Source organism: Hyaena hyaena, unplaced genomic scaffold (genome assembly GCF_003009895.1).
Source record: "Hyaena hyaena isolate Hyena2069 unplaced genomic scaffold, ASM300989v1 scaffold_43, whole genome shotgun sequence".
Classification (NCBI taxonomy): domain Eukaryota; kingdom Metazoa; phylum Chordata; class Mammalia; order Carnivora; family Hyaenidae; genus Hyaena; species Hyaena hyaena.
In genome coordinates this window covers 2,722,344-2,750,007 of record NW_024080675.1, presented here as the reverse complement: position 1 = coordinate 2,750,007, position 27,664 = coordinate 2,722,344, and the positions used below count along the sequence as shown (strand labels likewise).

The 27,664-nt window shown below is 37.5% G+C and overlaps 1 protein-coding gene across 3 annotated transcripts in view; it reads left to right on the top strand.

Moving 5' to 3' along the window:
• Positions 1–27,664, top strand: part of SYT14 (synaptotagmin 14) — a 138,964-nt gene that overhangs the window by 49,790 nt on the left and 61,510 nt on the right. For 2 of the 3 annotated variants that reach the window (XM_039230118.1, XM_039230117.1), the window contains exon 3: positions 25,731–26,002. In XM_039230118.1, the coding sequence (XP_039086049.1) occupies positions 25,731–26,002 (272 nt within the window). Of the gene's footprint in view, positions 1–25,730; positions 26,007–27,664 lie in introns of those variants that run through there. The other variant, XM_039230116.1, reaches the window with a different exon arrangement.

Genomic DNA, 27,664 nt, shown 5'->3' with positions numbered 1-27,664 from the left:
TGTTTAATTTAAATATATATATATTTAAATATATATATATATATGTTTTCTAAAAAGCATGAATACAGGTACAATTAGAAATTCATGGTGTCTAGATGGCTTGATTCTTGCCACGTCAGTTTTCTTGTGTTTGATGAGACACATAAAGCAGTTGTGGGAGAATGCTTGTCACTGGTATCCATGGTAACACCAAAGATACTTTGGAACTCAGATGGATAGAGTAAGCCACAGTAATAGGTCTCATTATAAGGGCAAAATACATAAAAGGTTTAGGCATATGCTTTTAATTAGTTTCCAAAAATAGCTAGGACTGGAAAGGATGCCACGAAATAATATTTTTCATTGTTAGAAATGGTGTGGGCAGCATGTGAAATTTAATGCTTGTCTTTTCTCTTACTAAAGTAAGGGAGACATACACTCTGAATACTCACCAGTAGTGTAGTTTCTTAATCATAATTTGGACATGGGTGTGCACATTGACAAAAGGGGGGCTTAGTTTCATATTGATACAAATGTGAAATTTGTTTATCACTTTTAGTTCTTATTCTTACAGTATAGTTTATTCAGAACAAGACCCTTTTCCTTGTAGATTCTAATGGACCTAGGAAATAGACTCTCTGTCTATACAGTGTGCAAAAATGATCCATGCATTTTTATTTTAAAATGCAAATAAGACAGTAGCCAAAATTCTTACTGTTCAGGTATATTAAATTTTCAGTCTTTTTTGAAACATACTAATTTGAATAAATTAAAACAAGATTCGTGGAAAGTAGACTAGAATAATTAAGTATTTTCTATAAGGGAATTATGATGGCTAAAAGATTAATAACTCTTTTAAGACAAAATTCTTTAAAGATTTTCTTTTGAATTGCAATCTGTAAAGAATAATCTTGTATTGCATTGCAATTCAACACATTATTTCTTCCTGTTGCTATAGAAACTAATTCTGGTGCAGCTGTGATTGCTAATCAAAATTCTAACATTATACAACCTTTTCCCCCTTAGTGCTTCATTTTATTTTTAGCTACAAAATAATAAATTTCAATGGTGAGTTCATAACAATGGTCAAAACATTAATGCAAAGATTTTTAAAAATTTGAGTCCATCTCTGTGAAAATAAAGAGGTATTCTTATTGTATAGTTTCAATATGAGTAACAAGAAAACAAAGCCTTTTTGCTGAATTACAAAGGTCTATAATTGCTATATTACATCAACATTGTGAAGCACTTAACAGCTTCATAATCCTAAATTGCTACTATTTCAACCATCTATTTTTGAAATGTCTGGTTACTTGGTGTGATAAAAATGAAAAAATAAAAAGTCCTAAGAATGCCAGAAGTCTTTTAAAACAAAATGGAATGAGAACTGCCTTATTGTTTTATCCTCAAAGAATTGAAATCATATCTCTAGTTTATGTCATAAGTAAAAGCTACTTAGTTCTTCTCAATTCCTGTCTTTATTAGTATATAACCACCACCACCACCCCCACTACCATCACACTGCAGTGTTAACATCATCCAATATAAACCTGTGTATATTTTAGAGGCCAGAACTGAATTACATTCTTTGTCTTTCTAAGAATATTGGTTCTTTTCCATTTCATAACTCAAATATAAAAACTTTTCACCAAATTATTCATAGCAAGAATGTAATGTATAATCTCAACAGGGCGTAAGCTGATTCTAAAATTAAATCTTTGGTATGTATTATAATATCAATACAGTATATTATTTGCATATATAGCACTTACAAAGATTTATTTCCTGATTTGGTACATCAAACAAGGCAAAAAAAGCTAAAATATTATTTCAAAATACTGATTGATTTAAATTAAAACTCAGACATATGAGGGGCACCTGGGTGACTCAGTCGGTTAAGCGTCCAACTTCAGCTCAGGTTGTGATGTCGCGGTTCATGGGTTCAAGCCCCATGTTGGGCTCTGTGCTGCCAGCTCAGATCCTGGAGCCTCTTCGGGTTCTGTGTCTCCGTCTCTCTGCCCCTACTCTGCTCACTCGTGCGCTCTCTCTCTCTCTCTCTCTCTCAAAAATAAATAAACATTAGGGGTGCCTGGGTGGCTCAGTCAGTTAAGTGTCCGACTTCAGCTCAGGTCATGATCTCACAGTTTGTGGGTTTGAGCCCCGCGTAGGGCTCTGTGCTGACAGCCAGCTCAGAGCCTGGAGCCTGCTTCAGATTCTGTGTCTCCCTCTCTCTCTGACCCTCCCCTGCTCACGCTGTCTTCCTCTCTCTCTCTCTCTCTCAGAAATAAACAAAACATTAAAAAATTAAAAATAAATAAATAAACATTTAAAAAATTTCTACAAACCAAAGGTGAAAAAAGCTATTATTTATTATCTTTTTTATATAGATAAAATACAGTGGGAAATGTAACAGATAGGATTTGATAATTGTATTAATTTTTTAGCTTTTATGTTTTTACTGATTTACTGATGAGCATATTTTATGTGCTGATTGACAGAAGCATATAAAATTCTAGGAGTATATAAAATGAGGGAGACCAGAGAAAGTACTCGATGTCTAAAATTTGAGCTCAGAAATAAAGTCAGGTATATTTTATTAGATTTGTTGCATCTCTGATGTAATTACTATAAACTCCTGGCTATCTATATCCCTCAAAGATGACTGGGAATTCACTTCCTTAAGCATAAGAATTCTTTAATTTTTTTAATGGAAACCTTTCTTATTTGTTTTTTATACTTAGCTTTTTAAAAAAATGTTTTATGTCTATTTTTGAGAGAGAGAGAGAGAGACAGAACATGAGCGAGGGAGGGGCAGAGAGAGACACATACACACAGAATCTGAAGCAGGCTCCGGGCTCTGAGCTGTCAGCAGTGTCCAGTGTGGGGCTCAAACCCACAAACTGTGAGATCATGACCTGAGCCAAAGTCGGACTTAACCAACTGAGCCACCCAGGTGCCCCTATACTTAGCTTATTAGAATCTTTAATGACAATTTAGGGTCACGATTAATATCTATTACTAGGTAGATCCAAAATAAAATGTGTAAATTAAGACGCTCATGCTAATAAAGATGGTGTAGAGTATATTGCTAAATGGCATGATATGAGCGGTAATCCTGTATCTTGCTTTTTGAAAATTCCTTGTTTGGTTACTTTTTGTTATACCGTCTTTTTTTATAAAGTTGAAGTAAGGCAATGTAATGTTCTGTACACTTTAACAGGGTAGAGTTCCTGCAAAATTAATTTGCAAACAAGTTTAGAAGTTCCTTTGCTTTTTCTCAAGAATACTAAAAAAGAAAAATATCTGGGCCTAATTCATTTACCCTGAGTCTCACGTACCCAATGGTGGTATTGCATGAATCAGTGCTAATAAAATAACTGTCATAGTAATATTTACTGTTACTATGAAACACTATCCTCAGCACTTAAAACACCTCAGTTAATTTTAAGAAATCCCAATGACATTGGTGCTATTACAATTCCTAATTTACAGATTAGGAAATAAAGGTGTCAGAGATTTAATAAATGTCCCATAGTCACACATCTAGTAAATGGCAGAAGCAGGGTAGAATCTGGCAGGCTCATACCAAAGCCCACATTATGAAGTATTATTAAGTATTGTATATATCATAAATTGTTGTATTAACTACTCTAGATAACTCATATAAATGGAATCATACAGTATTCTTTTTTGTTTGGTTTATTTCACTTAGCATAATGTCTTCAAGATCCATTTATATTATAGTATGTGCTAGAATTTCACTTGCTTTTATGGCTAAATAATATTTTATTACATATATACCAAATTTTTACAGTTCTAAAGCAGTATAACACACACACATAAATATGTCATAGATACTACATGTGGCACAAAGTCTAAATTATTTATCATATGGTTTGTTACAGAAAGTTTGTCAGTCCCTGATACAGGTAATTACATTAAATGTAAATGATTTATGTGCCCATTAAAAAGCATAGGTTGTCAGATGAGATTTTTTTTTTTTTAATTTCTAGGAGAGAGAGAGACAGCGTGAGCAGGAGAGGGTCAAAGAGAGAGGGAGTCACAGACTGAAACAGGCTCCAGGCTCTGAGCTGTCAGTCAGCACAGAGCCCAACATGGGGCTCGAACCCACGAACCGTGAGATCATGACCTAAGCGAAAGTCGGACGCTTAACCGACTAAGCCACCCAGGCGCCCCAAGGCTGTCTTCTTGAGGTTGGTACCAGACTTTCGCTGATGATTTTTTTTTTTAAATCAAGACTACATACACAAGATCCAGGGGCACCTGGGTGGCTCAGTCAGTTATGTGTCTGACTCTTGATTTTGGCTCAGGTCATGATCTCACGGCTGTGGGATTGAGCCTCATGACAAGCTCTGCACCAGGTGTGGAGCCTGCTTAAGACTCTGTCTCTTTTTCCCTCATCCCCTCTCCTGTTCACACTTTTTCACTCCCGAAAAAAGAAAAAAAGAATAGAAAGAAGAGCAAGATCCAAATATATGGAAACCTAATTTAAATATAAAGGCACAGAATATTTAAAAATTAAAGGATAGAGAAAAATGATCAGCCATGCAAACACGAATTGCAGAGACAGCTGAGATGACTATATTTATATCAGACAAAGACGTTAGAGCAAGTATTATTACCAGGGATAAAGAACATTTTCACAAAAATATGAGTCAGTTCATCAAGAAGACATAACAGTCCTAAATAACAACTTCAGTAAACTCGAGGCAAAGGAGACAGACATTCGCAATTAATTCAGAGGTTTTCAGTACTTTTCTCTTGGTAATAAATAGGAGAAGTAGAAAGAAAATCAGTAAGGATGTAGAAGACTTGAGCAACAGAATCTACCAGCTCTTCCTAATGGACACTGATAGGACACTCCACTCACCTGTCATAAGATATATACTCTTTCTAAGTGTTCACAGACACTTTCCAAGAGACCCCATATTCTGGGACATTAAAAAAAAAAGTCTCAGTAAGCTTTAAAGTATTGAAATCCCATAGACTACATTCTCTCTCAACAGTAGAATTACGTTAGAAACCAAGCATAGTAAGATGTCTGGAAGATCTGTAATTATGTGGCTAATAAAAAAAATCTTATAAATATGGATCAGAGAAGTAATCATAAGGAAAATTAGCATTTTGAAGTGAGTGAAAATGAAAGTACAGTATATCAATATTTGTATGATGCAGCTAGCATTGCTTAGGCAGAAATTTGTAACATTACTTGCTAATAGTAGAAAATGAGAAAAGCTGAAAATCAGTCATAGAAGCTACTCCTATAAGAAGTTAGGAAATAAAAAAAGCAACTAAGCCTAAGAAAGGAAAGAATAAAAGTAAGAGTAGAAATCAAGGAGATCGGCAAATGAACAAATGAAAGAGAAGAACCAGTGAAGCCAAAAGCTGGTTCTTGGAAAACTGAATCAGATTCTTAACTCTCTATCCATATTGACCAGGAAAAAAGGAAAGACAAGTAATCAACATCAAGAATGAAATAGGTACATTACTGCATATTCTACGAATAAGAGGATTATAAAAGAACTTTATGCCAATAAGTATGATCTAATGAAATAGATACATAGACACAAATAGCTAAACCTCACTCAAGAAGAAAGAACTTAAGTTGACCTATATTTATAGTTAAAAAACTCATAATGAAAGCTCTGGACCCAGATAGCATCATCAATGAATTCTGCTAAAGATTTTTAACAAGAAACATATTACCAATTCAGCACAAAGTCTTCCAGAAAATAAGGAAGAGGAGGTAACATTTCCCTAAGTCATATGAATCCAGAATTCCCATGATAGCAAAACAAACAAAGGACTTTGTAAAGACACTAAGGTCAATGTTGCTCATCTGCCTAGTTGCAGAATCCTTTAAAAATACTAATAAGTTAAATCCAGCAGTTAAAAAAAAAGGATAACATCATTACCAAGTAGAATTCATCTTGGGAATACAAATTTAGTTTAACATTGGAGGATCAATTGTTGTGTTTCTCCACATAACAGAATAAAGTAGAAAATCACATAATCATCCACTGTACTTGATGGAGAAATCTGTTTCTGTTCATGATAAAATTTTCCAGCAAACTTTCTTAATCTCTGATTATAGGCTCTAACAAAACATAACAAAATAAAATTTTTTTTAAATCCCATAAGGTTAACACTTTGTGGTGAAATTTTCAAGGCCTTTTTTTTTTCTTTTTTTTATTTCAGTATATGGCAAGGATTCCCTCTCTTGTTACTAATTTATTTGGTGTTTTAATCAAGGGTCTAGATAGTACAACAAGTCAAGGAAAAAAAGTCTTAGAGATTGGAAAGGATGAAATCAGAGTATCTTTATTTGTAGATGACATGGTTATGTAGAAATTTCTAAGAAATTTTCAAGGACTTTTTAGGATACCAGGTCAACATACAAATATTACATGTCTTTCTATATACTAGCAAAAGTAATTGGAAAATGCTTTTCAAAAACTATATCATTAGTACTAGTATCATAAAACAGTTCTTGGGAATAAAAATAATAAGCGAGCTCTTTACACTGAAAACTACAAAATTTGAGATAACATAAAGAAGACTTAAGTGTAGTGGTGTATCAAGTTCGTTGATTAGAAAACTGCATATTGTTAAGATGTCTGTTCTTCCCAAATGGATCTATAGATTGAATATCATCCCAGTTAAAATTTCAGGCACCTCCCTTTTTTTCTTTTTTGTATTATATGGCAAGCCAAAATGTTTATAGAAATGAAAAATGGGCATAGTTTAGTCAAAAAAGTTATGGAAAAGAAGAGCAAAGTAAAAGGATTTACACTATCTGTCTGTAAGATTTAGTGTAAAGCTACAGTGAACAAGGAAGTATGATTTGGGCACAAGGCTCGATATACAGGTCAATGAAAGGAGAGTCTACAGAGCAGACCCACACACGACAATTATTTTCAACAAGGTACCCAGTTAATTCAGTGAGGAAAAAAAAGCTTTGGGTAAGTGATGCGGGGACAGCTGGAAATCCATGTGGAAAAATGTATCAAATTTTGCCTCACAGCATACACAGAAATTAATTCCGGATGGATCATAAACCTAAATGTGAAAGCTAAAACTTCTATAATTATTAGAAGATGTATAAAATCTTGTGACTTTGGAATAGGCAAAGATTTTATTGATAGGAATCAAAAGGGATGAATCCTAAAAGAAAATTTGAATGACTGTAACTACATTAAAGTAAAAAACACTTGCTCCTCAAAAGACACATGTTAAGAAAATGATAAGGTAATCCAAAGAGTTGGAAAATGTACATTTTATAAAGGATGGTATCCAGATTACACAAAGAACCCTTATAAGTGAATTACATGAAGTGAACAACCTGATTAACAATGTGCACATTCTTGGACAGATGCATCACCAGAAAAGATTTATGAATGGCATATAAATGCATGAGGAGCTGCTCAAATCATTAGTCATTTGGAAAATGCAAACTAAAATCCCAATGAGATGTCACTCAGTGATATGGTTACACAACCAATGACATGGTTAAGATTTAAAAGACCAGCAATACCTAATATTGGTGAGGATGTGGAATAAACGGAACTCTCATACATTCCAATTTTGAATGCAAAATTGTACAACCTCCTGGAAAACAGTTTGAAAGGATAAATTTTCTCTCTAGAGCAAAATACAACTTAACAAAAAGGTATGTAGCAACATAGTTGAATGGCAGTAGCATTTACAGAAAGTACAAAATGCCGGACACAAAGGACTATATGCTATATGATCCTGTTTGTGTAAAATTCTCCAAAAGGCCTAACTCCAGTGAAAGAAAATAGGTCAGTGGTTGGCCTGTGTCTGGACTTACGGGAGGCAAAGGAACATGAGAGAGTTTAGGAGGAAGGAAACCTTCTGTATCTGTGTTGTTACAGGGCTATATACATTTGTTGAAACTCATTGAAATGGCTAGATTTTATTGTCTGTAAATTATACCATAATAAAATAGACTTTACAAGTAGAAGGCACTCTGAATGAGCCCTGCACGGCTCTTCCCCCCAGCACCGATTGGCATCTAATATCTCCATGCAAGCCTTGGGCAGTCTGTCTCTGCACGTGTTCAGCCATCTCTTGGTCGGGGACTCGAGGGGGTCCTCCCCACAGTCCTTTGAGGCCCCTTTTCTCTGTAGAGCTTTCTCCTACCCAGTGCCCTGCCCCACCGTCTCCAGCTGCCGCAGCCGCCTCAAACCCTTAACCTCTGCCTCAGCTCAGGCCACCCTTGCCCTGCTCAGACCGGGGCTCTCTACTGTGCCCAAGCACAGAGTTGGTCAGTTGAGGGGATCACCTTGTGGCTACTCCTTTTCACACTGCGCGCTGTCCACTCTCTGAAAACAGTTGCTTCATCTACTTTGTCCAGTTTTGTAGTTGTTTACAGCAGGAGAGCTGACCAGATACCAGTTATCCCTGGGGCATGGAAACAGAAGTTCCTTGATATTATCTTTAATCATTCACTAACATGAAATATTTTCTGCAGGTAAAAGTGAATAGCAGTGAACACAAAGATAAAAGGAGAAATGAAAATATTGACAGTGTAATTTGGGGCATGTGTTTAAAATTCATCTAGGAGTCTAATTTATCAATAGTCCTGCCTTTTTCAATTTGGAGAAGGATTTGACTTACAACATATGAAGTTAGATTTTAGAAATCAGGTATTTGCTGCATATCTGTGGGTTTTTTAAGGTTTTTTTTGAACATTTAGTTATTTTTGAGAGACAGAGACAGAACAGGGAGGGGCAGAGAGAGAGGGGGAACAGAATCTGAAGCAGGCTCCAGGCTCTGAGCTGTCAGCACAGAGCCCTATGCGGGGCTTGAAGCCATGAACCATGAGATCATGACCTGGGCTGAAGTGAGACGCCCCACCAACTGAGCCACCCAGGCGCTCCTGTATATTTGTGTTTTAAGTTGTATTGGGGGATGAAAATATTTTCAGGCCCTCAAGCCATTCTAGGTGCCACCAGTCTGCCGGTTTCTCTCCTCTCAAGTCCTCACATCCAGCCAGACCTTTGGCAGCACAGTAATTGAGATCAATTCTTACCCTAAGCAGAGTTGAAAACCAAGCGGGCTAGTAAGAATCCTATCCCCTGAGAAGATTTTCCCTCCATATTGTTTTTCAGAGCCTTCTCTGAAATGATTATATACCAGAACATTCCACTTCTGCTGGCTTTGGCATATCACTAGACATAATGTTTTTAACCCTCAGTTAATCCTCACTATGTGACTCGTATGTTCCCATGAGGCTATGCATGCAGGGTAAGCAAAATAGCGTAGGCATCTATACTTGCATGTGCCTTCAGAGCCTAATTGGTTCTCATCCAATATCTGCTAGTTTCCCTTGATACTCAAAGCTGAAAGCTTTTTATTTTATCTTATAGATGGATCATGGCTGTGTACTCAAATATGGAATGTACTGCTTTCAGAATGTAAAGAGGCCAACCAAAATCTTTATATCCTTAATGGGACACAGACAAGGGATAGTAAATTCTCCTTGACTTTGGGAGGAATATTCCATCGTACTCTTGCGACCTCAGGAACTTTATTGAGGAGGCAAGCCCCTGTATTTTCATAAGACTGAATTCTTACTTCTGTCGCACATGTGTATTTTACCAAGGCACTTCATCTCTCAACTCTTCCACTCTCCAGGTCCTAATCCAGAGAGGGATCGAGGAGATGTAGCATGGAATGTTGAGGCAGCCAAGGTCTCTCAGAGCAGCCTGGGGCATAGAACGAGAATATTGTATTCTAAGTTTCCCTGAAGCTGGGAAGTAGAAGTATTGCTGTCTTTACCAGGTGAAACCATCATGTTACTTCTGTTCCCTCTTGATTGTTACAAAGGATAAAGCATTTGCTAAGTAAAAGCTACGTATCAAATACCAAGGCTGTTTTAATTTGCTTAATAAGGAGACTCCATCTGGAGTGGCAATTCCAGTTAAAGTCATCTAATTAGAAGTTAATGATAATCTGCTATCATTTTTTAAGCTTACTAATTTTTACAGTGACCAAACTAGTAAATACATTCACCAAATCTTCAGTTCTCAAGTCTCCGATGATAGATTAATCTCTCTTTTACTCTTGGGATGACTTGCTACTGGAGAAAGGAAATTCCAGTGGTTTGCAGGGGTCCCTCCTAGTACCGCACAGCCACTGCTTAGAAAGCCAAAGTGTGGATTCTGCCAATTGCTAAGAGTATATTCTAATTATGAGCCCCAAAACTTGAAAAATAACAGGTTTATTCTTAGGTGTTTGGTGTTATCTGTTACCATTATATATGGGATTGTTTTTAAATTTAACTTTTTAATTTTTCATTCATGTGAGTAGAAATTTAATTGATTTTTGTAGTATTGATCCCATATCCAGTGACCTTGCTACATTTACTTACTAACTCTAATAGATGATCTCTAAAAGTATTTTGGGGATTTCTATATCTCAGTCATCTGAGAGTAATAACAGTTTTCCTTTTTCCAGTCCTTTTACATGTTTTTCTCACCTTATTGCCTTGGCTAGAACTTACAGTACATTGTTGAATAGAAACGGTGATGATAGGCATCCTTGTCTCATTCCCAGTATCAGAGGTAAAGCTTTCAACATCTCACCATTAAATATGATGTTTGCTGTAGGACTTTCAAAGATACTCTATGGGATTAAGGAAATTGCTTTCTATTCCTCATTTGTACACAGCAGAGATTTTATCATGAATGCATAGTGAATTTTATAAAATACTTTTTTCAATCCTTTTTGAATCCATTACAGTTACCACATTTTTAACTTTAATCTTTTAATGCAATACGTTAGCTAAATTAATTTTCTACTAGTAAATCCACTTAGCATTTGTACAATAACCTTATATTCCTAGTATAAGCCCAAGTTGGTTATGATGTAATACTCTGTATGACTCTGGGTTTCATGTGCTAATATTTTGTATAGAATTTTTGTATCTGTGTTCGCAAGAAGGATCAGCTTATTCTTATCTTTTTTTTTTTAAATGTTTTATTTATTTCTAGGAGAGAGAGAGAGAGAGAGAGCGTGAGCAGGGGAGGGTCAGAGAGAGAGGGAGTCACAGACTGAAACAGGCTCCAGGCTCTGAGCTGGCAGTCAGCTCAGAGCCCGACGCGGGGCTCTAACCCACGAACCGCGAGATCATGACCTAAGCGAAAGTCGGACGCTTAACCGACTAAGCCACCCAGGCGCCCCGGCTTATTCTTATCTTGTAAGATAATTTATCAGGCTCTGGTGTCAAGGTTATAGAGCTTCATAAGATAATTTCAGAAGTGTTCCCTCTTTTTTTTTACTGTCTAAAATATTTTGTGTAAAATTGGTGATTTTTCTTCCTTAAATGGTAAATTTACCAGTGAAGCGACCTGGGCCTGGACTTTTTTTTGTTAGGAAGGTTTTAAAATATGAATTCAATTTCTGTAATAGATAAAAGATTATATAATTTTCCTCTTTCTTCTTGGATATGTTTAGGCTTTGTTTCTTTAGGAATTTGTGTGTACCATCTGATTTTCAAAAGACATGATGGTGCCTTTTTATGGAGATTTTTTTAAACATTCATAAAATTAACAAAAGTTGAAAAAGTAGTTCAAAAATAATACAACATCCTTTTTTACCCCTTGAGCTATTTCAGAGTAAGTGGTCCACTGGGCTGATTTGTTTTCACCCCCTAATGCTTAGTGTGTATCTTCTACAAACAAGAATATTTTCTTACATAACCACAATCAATGCAGCCATCTAAATAAGGACTTTGACATTGGTTTATTATTGCCATCTAATCCTCAGAATCCATTGATGGTCTGCAGTTGTGCAGATAATACTCATTATGGCAAAAAGATATATACTTAACAATCATACGTTGTCATGTTGCATTAGTCTCCTTTGGGCTAGAACAGCTTCTTCAGTCATTCCTTTTTGAAGATTACAGGCTGTGTTTTGGAATATCTGCATATGTCTGATATTTCTCATGATTAGGTTCAGGTTCAGCGGAGGACCAAGGCATGGTGCTATCGTCCCATCGGGTGATACACACTTTGATTTGTCCTGTTACTCATGCTGTTTGCTTTGGTCTCTTCATAAAGGGAGTAGCTATGCTGGATAATTAAGTACTTTGTCAGAAGGTACTTTGTAACAGTGGAGACAATCTGTTCCTCAGAATTCTTTCAATTTATTCATATATTTATTTATATCTAGAAGGACTCATGTTTTTCTCTTTGCTTCAATGTGTTATCAGTTACTTCAGCTGTTTATTTTGAAGCTCAAATTGTAGGATTTGTTCAGTGCAAACTTCTTCAAGGTGGCTTGTTTGTCTTTTTGGCATGTCCCTATCATTCTTTGAATACAACTTAATTTTCGACTTCTGTTCATAGCCCTGAAATTTGGTATTTCTCCATGGAACCCTGGTTCCTTTCAGTGAAGAATAGATTTAGAAGCCAAGATCTGGGCACTAGGTATGCACACTGCTATTGAGGTGGTGGTCTTAAATCCTCTCGGGACAGAGCTAGGATATTCAGGAGTGAGTGTGTGTGTGTGTGTGTGTGTGTGTGCGTGTGTGTGTGTGTGTGTGCACACGTGCACACACACATGCGCACATGTTATGTGGATATTTATGCTGTATTTACTTATTATTTAACAACTGAGTTCACACTGATATCCTTGGTTCTAATCCAAGACCACAGTTTTATTTTTTTCCCCTTTCCATATTTTTAACTTCCTTCTCCAGCACTGAGAGAGATCTAGCTTCCATTAAACTTAACATATTTATTATTTGACCAACACCCCCCCCCCCCCGTCTGCACACACACTCCCTCGCACACTATTTGGGTTCTTGATATACCCTGCAGCCTTTCCCACTTGTGGATGTCCTCCTGACTCTCAGAACGTGGGTCCTGACAGTCCAGACCAGCTTCCCGTCCACGTTGGACGTCCTCCTCACCCCAGCGGAGCTCTGGCTTCCTGCTTAGAGTTGACACTATGCTCTAGGACTCCCCCTTTTCCCCACATAGTTGTCTTCCTCACCCCATTTGGCCTCTGACACCACACCCCAGGTTACCCCCATTCATGGATCCTCTCCCCATCCTGCTTCGGAGGTGGATTTCCTGTGTCAGGCCAACTGTGCTGATGCTTTCCTCGCTCACTAGGTATGCCTCTGTGTGGATTTCCTCTTCAGCCTTACTGGGCTTTCACAGCCCATGCCTGTCTCCGCTGCGTGGCTCAGATCCTACTCAGATTTTGACTTGTTTTTCCTTCAGTGTAGACACAGTCTTCACCCTTCTGGGCTTCGTTGCCCATGCCAGGCCACCTCACCATCGGGAACCTTCTTATCGTGTCAAGACTCTGGCTCTCTGTACTGGGCATTTCTCACCCAGCTTGGGCTCCATCATGCTGTGTAGGGATGCTGCATGTATGGGTCCCCTCCTGTTTGAGCTTTGACACCTTACAAAGGCCCTCCTTCCTCACTTGGGCTCTGACACTGCATGCTAGGCTGCCCATGTATGGATATGGATGCCCTTCTTATCTCTCTTAGGCTCCAAAATAGTACAGTGGGCTTCTCCCCTGGGTAGACCTCCTCCTTATCCCACCCAGGCTCTGACATAAGGCTCTGGGCTTCCCATGCCACTACCAGTGCAGGCTGTTCCTCTTTCTGCCCCACTGATTAGTTTTAGGACTGAAATTTTCATAAAGCCAAGGACAAAAGAAAAGCTTGCCATCTTTTTAATGTCGGTAGGGTCTGAAATGATGTCCTCTTTTTTATTCCTGACATTAATAATTGAGCGCATGTCTCTTTCTCTTCTGACTGGTGTCTTCCAGCAATTTATCAATTTTATTAGTGTCCTCAATGAATTTTCTTTTGGTTCACTAATGCTCTCTATTGTGGGTATGTTTTCTGTTTTATTTCTGCTCTTCATTGTTTCATTATTTTTCTTTTCTTTGAGTTTAACTTCTTTGTTTCTTAAGCTTTTAACATCTTGAAGTGAGTACTTAGGTGTGGTCTTCAGACTTCTACTCCCTTCCCCTCCCCGACATATGCACTTAGGCCTGTAAATCTCCTTCGAAGCATGGCTTTAGCCACATTCCACAGCATTTATACAGATTATTTTTATTATTGTTTTAAGTACAGTTTCTATTTCTGTTGTGATTTCTTCTTTGACCCATGGGTTATATAGAAGTATATTTTAATTTTTCTTTATTTTGTCTAGATTTCTATAGTTTTTTAGTTACACTTTTCTTTCTGATTTCTAGTTTAATTTCACTGTGGTCAAAAGACACCTTTTTGCTTACAGTTTTGTGAAATGTCTCAAGCCTTAACTTATTACACAGTATGTGATCAATTTTGGCAAATTTCCGCAGGCACTTGCAAACTGAATTTTGCAAATGTAGAATGTTCACCACTTTTTAGAGCTGAGCTTCTCAAACTTGGGAAACTACAGTCTTAAAAAAGTGTTTTTTAAAAAATACAGGTCATTTTCCAGATATTCATGCATCCTGGGGTTTTTTCCTTTTTTTAAAAAAATGTTTAAATGCTTACCTGCTTTAGAGAGAGAGAGAGCATGTTACTAGGGGAGGGGCAGAGAAAGAGGGAGACAGGATCCACAGCAGGGAGACAGAGGATACTAAGCAGGCCCTGTGCTAACAGCAGAGAGCCCAATGCGGGACTCAACCCCACCAACCTCAAGATCATGACCTGAGCCGAAGTCTGACCTTTAACCTACTGAGCCACCCAGGTGCCCCCTTTCCAGATTTTTTTTTAAGGTAGGAAGATACTTTGTCATGTTTTGTAAGTGCTCTACAATATGCAGATGGTAAATGAAATTGCTTAAAATATATCCATTCATGAACACTTTTATCGATCTATCGTTTCCACAAAACAGGGTATGGAATTAGGTTGTAAAACAAGGGGAAAAGTAGTAACAGGGCACCACCGTTTTTGGTCTTTGATAGTTTCACTGGAAACTTCCTCTTAAGGTTGGATGTTTACAGTGTAAATTAACAACTGTAGTATAAATTGTGTTACTTTGTAAAACTTTTGTCTTAAAAATTTTCCAATATCAGTTAAATTTTAGCCAACTCATAATTATTACACTGTGTAAATGATATGAAGTAGTTGCCAAGAGAAAGAACATATTGTTGCAAAAATTTAAAAGAGGAAAAATCTTTATAATTGGGTTTTTAAAAATGAAATTCCTGGGACGCCTGGCTGGCTCAGATGATTAAGTGTCCAACTTCGGCCCAGGTCATCATCTTGGCAATTTGTGAGTTTGAGCCCTGCGTTGGGCTCTGTGCTGACAGCTTGGAGCCTGGAGACTGCTTCAGATTCTATGTCTCCCTCTCTCTCTGCCCCTGCTCCACTCGTGCTCTGTCTCTCTCTCTCTCTTTCTCTCTCAAAAATAAGAATAAACATTAAAAAAACTTTAATGAAATGACTATTCCATATACATTTGGGTGTTCTTCACTTTGTAAAGTAAGATGCAAAAGTAAAGTGAAAAGTAAAAAGTATGGTATTATTATTTTCAAAACTTAGACTATTTATATAACATTTTATAATTAAATAATTACATAAAATAAATAAATAATATATGTTTTATATATATAATTTATATATCCCAATATGTGTATTCCAGAACTCACAGCTATGAAATTGTTTCTCTCAAATCCAGAAACACTGGTGAATTCTCCTCATGGAGCCTACTTCACATCTTTAAATATCACTAAGTGTCTTTGGGGTAACTAACTCGTGCCGTAGTCTGTGGAGAGCAGTTACACTAAATACCAACAAGAGCCTGATGACTGGAGCTCAGCTGTGTAAATATATCCTGGTTGGCTGGTGTCTAGACCGGGACCTGATGTAAAAAGCAAACCAAAGGAAGTAAGGTATTAGATTATTACTGGACAGAAAATAGATTGTATTGATCGCACGAGAAGCAAGTTCAGAGAAGGATTAATATAGTGAAGCAGCTATTGAAGAAGAAAGAGCCACAGAAAAGATATTTTAATCAAGATGAATATGAAATCAGATTGAAGGATAAGGAAGGCAAGGATTTGATTGTGCGGGTTTTTCTAGCCAACGTCCTTTATCTTCCTTCTCCCTGGCCCCTGCATGCTTTAGGCATATACTATTTTTGATTTGTTTCTTCTGCTTTTGTTTCATGTGTGTGTATATTTTTATACTTTCAGTGTATAAGCTTTTGTAAAGGAAGTGTTTAGTCATTCTTTTCTTTTTCTAGTTTTACTGAGATATAATTGATACATATCACTGTATGGGTCCAGGTATAGCACAGCATAAGATGTGTTATACGAATTTATTGCAGAATGATTTTCCACAGCACATTTAGTTAACATCAGTCACCTCACATAGTTACACATTTTTTCCCCAATAAGAACTTTTACGATTTCCCTTAGCAACTTTGAAATCTACAATACATTATTAATTGTCATCATGCTGTACGATGCATGATTTATTTATCTTATAACTGCAAGTTTGTACCTTTTGACCACCTTCACACATTTCCTCCACTACCCACCCTTACCTCTAGCAATGACCCATCTGTTCTCCGTGTCTGTGAGTTCACATTTTGTAGATTCTGCTTACAAGTGATGTCCGTCAAACAGTATTTTTCCTTCTCCTTCTGATTTACTTCACTTAGCGTAATTCCCTCAGGGTCCATTTGTGTTGTCACATGGCAAGGTTTTCTTCCTTTTTGTGGCTGAATAATAGTCCTGTGTGTGTGTGTGTGTGTGTGTGTGTACCACATTTTCTTTATCCATTCATCCATTGATGGACACTTAGGTTGTTTATGTGTCTTGGCTATTATAAAGAATCCTGCAATGAACATGGGGTGCAGATATCTTTTTGCAATAGAGATCTTATTTTCTTTACATAAATAGCCAGGAATGGAATTGCTCAATCATATGGTAATTCTATTTTTAATTTTTTGAGGAATCTCTGTACTGTTTTTCCATGATGGTTTTACCAGTTTACATTCCCACCAATAGGGCACAAGGGTCGCTTTTTCTCCACATCCTAGCCAGCATTTGTTATCCATTATCTTTTTGTTATTAGACATTCTAACAGGTGTAAAATGTCTCATTATGCTTTTGATTTGCATTTCCCTAATGATAGTGATGTTAACCATCTTTTCATATACCTATTGGCTACCTGGATGTCTTCTTTGAAAAAAATGTCTAGTTCCTCAGCCCATTTTTTTAAATGTTTATTTATTTTTGAGAGAGAGAGAGAGAGAGAGCGAGAGAGAATGAGTGGGGGAGGGGCAGAGAGAGGGAAACACAGAATCTGAAGCCAGCCGTAGGCTCTGAGCTGTCAGCACAGAGCCCGACACAGGGCTCAAACTCATGGACTGCCAGAGCATGGCCTGAGTCAAAATTGGACACTTAACCAACTAAGCCACCCAGGCGCCCCTCCTCAGCCCATTTTTATTTTTTTTTATTTTATTTTTTTTTTTTATTTTTTTTTTTTATTTTTTTTTTTTTACAAATAGTTTATTGTCAAATTAGTTTCTACATAACACTCAGTGCTCATCCCCAAAGTGCCTTCCTTCATGCCCATCCCCCCCTCCCCCCCACATCCATCAGTCCTCAGTTTTTGTCAGCATTCAAGAGTCTCTCATGGTTTGCCTCTCTCCCTTTCCCCCACCATTTCCGCCCTTCTTCTCCCCCTTGGTCCTCCGTCAAGTTCCTCCTAATCCTCCTATACGTGCAAACATATGGTATTTGTCCTTCTCTGCCTGACTTATTTCGCTCAGCATAACACCCTCAAGGTCCATCCATGTTGCTACACATGGCCAGATTTCATTGTTTCTCATTGCCATGTAGTATTCCATGGTATAGATAAACCACATCTTCTTGATCCATTCATCTGTTGATGGACACTTAGGCTCTTTCCATGTTTTAGCTATTGTGGAGAGTGCTGCTATGAACATTGGGGTACATGTGCTCCTATGCCTCAGCATTTCTGTATCCCTTGGGTAAATTCCTAGCAGTGCTATTGCTGGGTCATAAGGGAGTTCTATTGTTAGTTTCCTGAGGAACCTCCACACTGTTTTCCAGAGGGGCTGTACCAGTTTACATTCCCACCAACAGTGCAGGAGGGTGCCCGTTTCTCCACATCCTCGCCAGCATCTAGAGTTCTCTGATTTGCTCATTTTAGCCACTCTGACTGGCGTGAGGTGGTATCTCAGTGTGGTTTTGATTTGTATTTCCCTGATGAGGAGGGATGCTGAGCATCGTTTCATGTGTCTGTTGGCCATCTGGATGTCCTCTTTGGAGAAGTGTCTGTTCATGTCTTCTGCCCATTTCTTCACTGGGTTGTTTGTTTTTCGGGCGTGGAGTTTGGTGAGTTCCTTATAGATTCTGGATATTAACCCTTTATCTGATATGTCATTTGCAACTATCTTTTCCCATTCCGTTGGTTGCCTATTAATTTTCTGGGTTGTTTCCTTGGCTGTGCAGAAGCTTTTAATCTTGATGAGGTCCCAACAGTTTATTTTTGCTCTCGATTCCCTTGCTTTTGGGGATGTGTCAAGTAAGAAGTTGCTGCGGTGGAGGTCAAGGAGGTTGTTTCCTGCTTTCTCCTCTAGGGTGTTGATAGTTTCCTGTCTCACGTTCAGGTCCTTTATCCATTTTGAGTTGATTTTTGTGCATGGTGTGAGAAAATGATCTAGTTTCATTCTTCTGCATGTTGCTGTCCAGTTCTCCCAACACCATCTGTTAAAAAGGCTGTCTTTTTTCCATTGGATATTCTTTCCTGCTTTGTCAAAGATCAGTTGGCTGTATACTTTTGGGTCCACTTCTGAGTTCTCAATTCTGTTCCATTGGTCTATGGGTCTGTTTTTGTGCCAATACCATACTGTCTTGAGGATGACAGCTTTGTAGTAGAGGCTGAAGTCTGGGATGGTGATACCTCCCGTTTTGGTTTTATTTTTCAGTATTACTTTGGCTATTCGGGGTCTTTTGTGGTTCCATACAAATTTTTGGATAGTTTGTTCTAGTTTTGAGAAGTATGCTGGTGCAATTTTGATTGGAATTGCATTGAATGTGTAGAGTGCTTTAGGTAGTAATGACATCTTAACTATATTTATTCTTCCTATCCATGAGCATGGAATGTTTTTCCATTTCTTTGTGTCTTCTTCAATTTCCTTCATAAGTTTTCTATAGTTTTCATCATACAGATCTCTTGTATCCTTGGTTAGGTTTATTCCGAGGTATTTTATGGTTTTTTGTGCAATTGTGAATGGGATCAGTTTCTTGATTTCTCTTTCTGTTGCTTCATTATTGGTGTATAAAAATGCAACCGATTTCTGTACGTTGATTTTGTACCCTGCAACTTGGCTGAATTCTTGGATCAGTTCTAGTAGGCTTCTGGTGGAGTCTGTCGGGTTTTCTATGTAGAGTATCATGTCATCTGCGAAGAGTGAAAGTTTGACTTCCTCTTTGCCAATTCTGATGCCTTTGATTTCCTTTTGTTGTCTGATGGCTGATGCTAGGACTTCCAGCACTATGTTAAACAACAGTGGTGAGAGTGGACATCCCTGTCGTGTTCCTGATCTCAGGGGGAAAGCTCTCAGTTTTTCCCCGTTGAGGATGATGTTAGCTGAAGGCTTCTCATAGATGGCTTTGATGATGTTTAAGTAGGTTCCTTCTATCCCAACTTTCTCGAGAGTCTTTATTAAGAAGGGATGCTGTATTTTGTCAAATGCTTTTTCTGCATCTATTGACAGGATCATATGGTTTTTATCTTTTCTTTTATTGATATGATGGATCACATTGATTGATTTGCGAATGTTGAACCAGCCCTGTAACCCAGGAATGAATCCCACTTGATCTTGGTGGATGATTCTTTTGATATGCTGCTGGATTCGATTTGCAAGGATCTTGTTGAGAATTTTTGCATCCGTATTCATCAAGGATATTGGCCTATAGTTCTCTTTTTTTGTTGGATCTCTGTCTGGCTTGGGAATCAGAGTGATGCTGGCTTCATAAAATGAGTCCGGGAGTTTTCCTTCGACTTCTATTTTTTGGAATAGCTTGAGAAGAATTGGGATTAATTCTGTTTTAAATGTCTGGTAGAATTCCCCAGGGAAACCATCAGGTCCAGGGCTCTTATTTGTTGGGAGATTTTTGATCACTGATTCGATTTCTTCACTCGTTATGGGTCTGTTCAGGTTTTCTATTTCTTCCCGTGTGAATTTTGGTAGTGAGTGTGTGTTTAGGAATTTGTCCATTTCTTCTAAGTTGTCCAATTTGTTGGCATATAATTTTTCATAGTATTCCCTGATAATTGCTTGTATTTCTGAGGGGTTGGTTGTAATAAGTCCATTTTCATTCATAATTTTGTCTATTTGGGTGCTCTCTCTTTTCTTTTTGATAAGCCTGGCTAGAGGTTTGTCAATTTTGTTTACTTTTTCAAAAAACCAACTCTTGGTTTCATTGATCTGTTCAATTGTTTCTTTGGTCTCTATGTTGTTTATTTCTGCTCTAATTTTTACTATTTCTCTTCTTCTACTGGGTTTAGGGCGTTCTTGTTGCTCTGCCTCTAGCTCCTTTAGGTGAGCTGTTAGATTTTGGACTTGTGCTTTTTCTAATCTCTTGAAATAGGCCTGGAGAGCAATGTACTTTCCTCTTAGGACTGCCTTGGCCGCATCCCATAGATTTTGAATTGTTGTGTTTTCATTTTCATTTGTTTCCATATATTTTTTAATTTCCTCTCTAATTGCCTGATTGGCCCATTCATTCTTTAGAAGGGTGTTCTTTAACCTCCATGTTTTTGGCGGTTTTCCAGACTTCTTCCTGTAATTGATTTCAAGTTTCAAAGCATTGTGATCTGACAGTGTGCATGGTATGACCTCTATTCTTTTATATTTATTGAGCCTCCTCAGCCCATTTTTAAATCAGATTGTTATTTTGCTGTTAAATTGTATGAGTTTTTTATTTATCAAGTATATGATTTCTGAATATTTTCTCCTATTCAACAGGTTGACTATAATTTTTTTGATGGCTTTCTATGCAGAAGCTTTTTATTTTGATGTAGTCCCATTTGTTTATGGCTTTTGTTGCCTTTGCTTCTGGCAAAGTCAAAATATCATTGTCAAGACCGTTTTAAGGAGCATATTCTGTATGTTTTCTTTTAAGATTTATAGTTTCAAGCTTTATGTTCAAGTCTTTATTTTCAGTTGATTTTTATGTGTGATGTGAGATAATGATCTAGTTTCATTCTTTTATATGTGACTGTCCGGTTTTCCCATCACAATTTATTAAAGAGACTGTCATCTCCCGTGTGTGTTCTTGGCTCATTTGTCATAAATTAATTGACTATATGTATGGATTTATTTCTGGGTTCTCTGTTCTCTTGATCTGTGTGTCTGTTTTTATGCCAATGCCACGCTCTTTTGGTTCCTATAGCTTTGTAATATAGTTTGAAATCAGGACGTGTGATATCTCCAATTCTGTTTTCTTTTTCAAGATTGCTTTGGCTTTGGAGCCTTCTGTGGTTCCATACAAAGTTTAGGATTGTTTTTCTAGTTCTGTGAAAAATGCCAGTGGAATTTTGATAGAGTTCACTTTGAGTCTTTATTTAAAATATTTATTTATTTATTTATTTAATATGGTTTATTGTCAAGTTAGCTAACGTACTGTGTATACAGTGTGCTCTTGGCTTCGGGACTAGGTTCCTGTGATTTATCACTTACATACAACACCCAGTGTTCATCCCAACGTATGGACATTTTAACAATATTATTTCTGCCAGTCTATGAGCATAAAATATCTTTCCATTTATTTTGTCTTTTTCAGTTTCTTTCATCAGTATCCTATAGTTCTTAGGGTACAGGTAAATTTTTCATCTCCTTGGATAATCTTATTCCTAGGTATTCTGTTCTTTTTGAAGCAGTTATAAATGGAATTTAAAAAAAATTTCTAATCGTTTGTTGTTATATGTAGAAATGGAACTGATTTCTTACACTGATTTGCATCCTACAGTTTTACTGAATTCACTTTTTTATGTTTATTTATTTTTGAGAGAGAGAGAGCATGAGCAGGGGAGGGGCAGAGAGAGGGAGACACAGAATCTGAAGCAGGCTCTAGGCTCTAAGCTGTCAGCACAGAGCCCGATGTGGGGCTCAAGCTCACAAACTCTGAGATTGTGACCTGAACCAAAGTTGGATGTTTAACCATCTGAGCCCCCAGGTGTCCCTGAATCCACTTATTCTAACAGGGTTTTGGTGGATTCTTTTAGTATTTTTTATATATATAATACGATCATATATAAAGAGAGATTGTTTTACTTCTTCTCTTCCAATTTGGATGCCTTTTATTTCTTTTCATGCTTAATTGTTCTGGCTGGGATTTCCAAAACTATATTAAATAAAAGTGGTAAGAGTCAGATCCTTGTCTTGTTGCTTATCTTAGAGGAAAAGCTTCCAGCTTGTCGTCACTACTGAATATACTGTTAGCTGTGGGTTTGTCACAGAAGGCTTTTATTATGTTGACTAACATTCTTCTATACCCTGTTTCTTGAGAGTTTTTGTCATGAATGGATGTTGAATTTTGTCCAATGCTTTTTTTTTTTTACATCTACTGAGATGATCCTGTGATTTTTATCCTTTGTTTTATTAATGTGTTGTATTACATTGATTTGCAGATTTTTTTTAATGTTTTATTTATTTCTAGGAGAGAGAGAGAGAGACAGCATGAGTAGGGGAGGGTCGGAGAGAGAGGGACTCACAGACTGAAACAGGCTCCAGGCTCTGAGCTGGCCGTCAGCACAGAGCCCGACGCGGGGCTTGAACCCACGAACCGTGAGATCATGACCTAAGCGAAAGTCGGACGCTCAACCGACTAAGCCACCCAGGCGCCCCAATTGATTTGCAGATGTTGAACCACCCTTGAATCCCTGGAGTAGATCCCAGTTGATCATGCTATGTGATGCTTTTAATGTATTGTTAAATTTGGTTTGCTGGTACTTTGTTGAGAATTTTTGCACCTATGTTTATTAGAGATATTGGCCTATAACTTTCTTGTGGTGTCCTTGTCTGGCTTTGCTATCAGGGTAATGCTGGACTGGTAAAATAAGTTTGAAAGTGTTCCCTCCTCTTTCTTTTTGTAAGACTTTGAGAATGGTTAGTATTAATTTTTCTTTAAGTTTTGGTAGACTTCACCAATGCAGCCATCTGGTCCTATACTTTGGTTTGTTGGGAGGTTTTTTTTGTTGTAGTTGTTGCTTTGTTTTGTTTTGTTAGAGAGAGAGAGAATGAGTAGGGAAAGGACAGAGGGAGAGAGAATCTTAATTAGGCTCATGCCTACTGGGACCCAGTCTCATGTCCATGATATCATGACCTGAGCTGAAATTAAGAGTCAGACGCTTAACTGACTAAGTCATCCACGCGCCCCAGGAGGTTTTTGATTATGGGTTCAGTCTCCTTACTAGTTATTGGCCTGTTCAGATTTTCTATTTCTCCATGGTTCAGTCTTGGTAACTAGTATGTTTCTAGGACGTTATCTGTGTCTTCCAGGTTGACTCATTTGTTAGCATATAATTGTTCATAGTAATCTTGTATGATCCTTTGTATCTGTGATATCAGTTGTAATGTCTCCTTTTTCATATCTAGTTTATTCATTTGAGTTCTTTCTCTTTTTTCTTGGTGAGTGGCATCTACTTTCTTCCATGTAGATACAGACATTGAAGCTGACACCATCTCCACCTTTGATGGCTTCTGATTAATCTGAGTGAATTATGGTAATCCCATTCCCCCTATCTGAGATGGATTGAAGACTAGATATGTACCTATTTCTGTCCAGTGCAATCTGTGGGGTAATATGCTGAGCAATTTGAGGTCTGAGATCTGAGAAAGACCACCTCTCTTTAAAAAAAAAAAAGAAAAGAAAAGAAAAAGGTAAAGGAAAAGATGGTATGCTGACTCCTAAAACCACATTACTGGGAAATTTTTAATTGTCTTCATGTTATAGTTACCATTTAATTTATAATTCAGTGACTGGTTAAATATACATTTTTAATGAGAGGAGAATATTGGTTAAATAATTTAAAAACTGTCAGTAAAGAATATATTTGGAAACCACAGAATATCCAACTATCAGTGTCTTGCTGTTGTATTTCTTAACCTAGCGGGATTTGTTTCAGGCTTCAGGAAGTTTGGACATAGCTACTTAGTGATGTTTCAGTTACCTAGATACTTTCTATCTCTCTGCTCCTCCGTCCTTAGCTTTCATTGTCATGCTTGTTACTTCTTGGTTACAAAATGGCTGCAGCATGTCCAAGCAGGAGGAAGGAGAAAGGCCAGTGGACAAAAAGGGCATGCCAGTTAAGTCATTCTGCTTTTATCAGGAGAGCGAAAGGTTTCCTGGAACCCCTCTCTGAAATCTGGGATGTTGTGTTTTATTTGTTGCCAGGTGCAATGTATCAACTTTATCTTCCCTTCTGAAATTTAGCTTCAAATATGTTAATTCAGTACCTTGTTTATTTTTTGCTTATGCTGTATCAACTAAAGTTAGTATGTTAGATTCACTAGGTAAGACATTTAGTTTTCTTTTTCCAAAATTTGGGCTTCTGAGCTATAAATATGTAAATTTGTGCTAAGTTCATGCAAATTATTTTTCATTTGAACCAGGCATTGTGGTAATTTTTAAATGAGTTTTGGTTTTCGTATGTAAAGTTTTTCTGTCTTAGGCAGAACAGAAGACCTATTAAACATTTGAACTGAACTCCATTATGATAAGTACAATACAGAATACCTTTTCTCAGGGTCCTTTTTGAGAACAGAGATTCACAGTCCATTAAAAGAAAAAATGAGCAGTGTTTAAATTTAATATCTGATATTGCATTCAGGATTTAGCTGAGACTTAGTGTTCTTAAATTGTATACTCAACTATTTTTTTTTACATCATCCACCTCCCCCGACCTCTATCCTGTTCATAGATGTGTTTATTCTGGGTTGCGGAGATAGATCATTGAGGTAAAAATTAAAAGGATAATGTAAGACTGAGAGAAAATATGATTTGAAATGAATTGCTGGAGGTGGCAATGTATGCTATACAGCTGAACTTTAGAGGGAATCAGGGACACGTGGCACAGTGCGGCAGCCAGTGGCTGCCTGGTGGTGGAGACAGGGTGAAATGCAGTTTTCAGTCTCTGCTCAGCAATGGGGATTAGGCCTAGATTCACAGTGCACCTCAGTTTAGGATTCTGGATCTAGGGTGGATGTGGAAGAATCGTTCTGAGCTGAATGCTAGTTCAAGTTCTTCTCACTCGTTGGAGAAAATAAATGAGGTTTTATATTTGTTGTACCCACCGTATTTTCACCTGTTGTGACTAGAGGGGCAGCTCATCATAGGGGAGTAAGTAAAACGTGAATGCTTCCAGATTGTTTGGAACTAAAGAACTGAGTAAATAAGCTATTGCACTAATATTTATCACGCTCCCATTTTTATGGCATGTAACAGCATCTCTCCGAGAACATGACTTTTTATCTTTCCTAATCTTATTATGCAGGAGGAGAGGAGTGGAAAACCAGGCTATTTTATTTCTGTGTCTCTCAATTAGGGAAGAAGGAAACTCATGAGTGACTCTTAACAGTTAACATTGCCACAGATGTTTTAATCCAGTTTTTTTTTTCCAAGTTGTTTACAGTTATTGTGGACGGTACTGCATGTTGAGGCTAATTGGAAACAGTGACCAGATTCTTAATCATTGTCAGGAAACTGCATTCAGAGAATGAGAAGAACACCCCCACTGGATGAATTGCAGCCACCGCCATATCAGGATGACAGTGGTTCTCCCCACCTCTCATGTACGCCCTCAGAAATTGGGGACAGTAAATGTGAATTTTCCCACTGCAGCAACAGTCCACGATGCTCATATAACAAGTGCCCAAGTGAAGGAAGCACAGGTCACGAAATAGAAAGTTTTCATAATAAAGGATATGAAGAAGACGTTCCAAGTGACAGCACTGCAGTCCTGAGCCCAGAAGTAAGTAAAAAAGCACGTAGAGTTTCTTAAATGGACGTTATTGGCAGATAATAATCCTGTGCTTCTCTTCTTGGTCAGCTGGTTCATCACTGTCTTATCCTTTGTGGCTTAGGGTGCCTGTGTTCTCCTTGATCTAATCTTTATCCAGCAGACGGATCAGCAGTATCCCCACCATCCTTCGCCCGCCCCACTGCCCTTCCCCAAAGGAGGATGTGTAGCTAAAAATGAGAGCAATACACAAGGTACTGAAAAGTGTCTTCCCCAGGTTTCCACCTCAAGATAGGTCTTTTTGAACGTTGTATACCAAACATTCTGGAACTACTTACGTGTTTCTTTCATCTTGAGTTTCCAATGCATGTGTTTTTTTATTTTTAAAATTCTTCCAGTTTGTATATTTTTACTTTGGGGAGGTTGCTCATTAATGTTTTATAGATTTTTCAGAAATAACGTTTTTGCATTTTTATGTCATGGCTTATGGAAGGGAGAAGTGATGCTCAATTCTACTAATGAAATTTGGGTTCATGGCATCACTCACTCAGAGTCTTTGGTTTGTTGTATCTTAGTTCCTATTTTGAAGTACAACAAAAATAGGTGTGTTGAACTTTTGACATCTTTTCATGTTCTTAAAAGGATTTATTTTAACCTTTTGATAATGATGAACACTGTACCAGTAATTTGAGGTTTCCATTAGGTCGTATGTACTTTTAGGATTTACTTTCTTTTGGATTGCAGGTTTTTACATCTTTTGTCCCAGAAAATACTTCATGGTACTGTGGTGTGTCAGTATTCTCACTAGATGAATTTTCATATACTGCCAAAATTAAATAACGGAAGTAGAGCCATGAACAGAATACCCTCAATTTTAAGTTTTTCTTACATGATATCTAAAAACACAAGTTATCTGTTACTATGTTTCTGCTCTTTCTAGTATTCTAATATAGTATCTAATTTAGAAGAAAATTCCACATTAGTATTTTAAGTTTGACACATGAGTATTTCATGGTTTTCCATAAAGAGTACTCTCTGTGTTCTGTGCCTGAACAAATTTAAGACCACTATTTTGTAGGTTTACACACTAGATAGATAGTCAACAAGTGAACAGTGAAGCCTGGATTGTGGAATTAACAATAACAATAGCTGTCAACGTTGTGCCAGAAATTTGGATATAAGCTTTATAGTCAACTCAGTTAATTTTAGCAGCCTCATCTTCGGGAAGTTATAAGACTCAGAGAGTTAAGCAGTTTGCCCACATACAAGTACCTCTTAGATGGTAGAACTGCAATGGAAACCCAGGCCTGCCTGACTGCACAAATCGCTGAATGGGAAATTTGATATAGTGGCATGGTACCTTCCAAGTAAATCACCAGCATCGTGTGTGTGTGTGTGTGTGTGTGTGTGTGTGTGTGTGTGTGTGTACGTGCACATGTGTTTTAATCTGTTTCAAATAGAATGTAAGAAGAGGAGCAAGATGAGGTAGGTTAGCACACTTAGAATAGGGCTCCCGTAGGTACGGGCGGCAGGAACATGGCCTGGGTCACTCTGTCTCCCCTGTCAGTGTTCCCTATACACAGTGTAGTAACAGGGACAAGAGTTGAGGTTTTTTTGTTTTTTTTTTTTAAGGAATCTGTATACCCAGTGTGGGGCTTGTACTCACAACCCCCA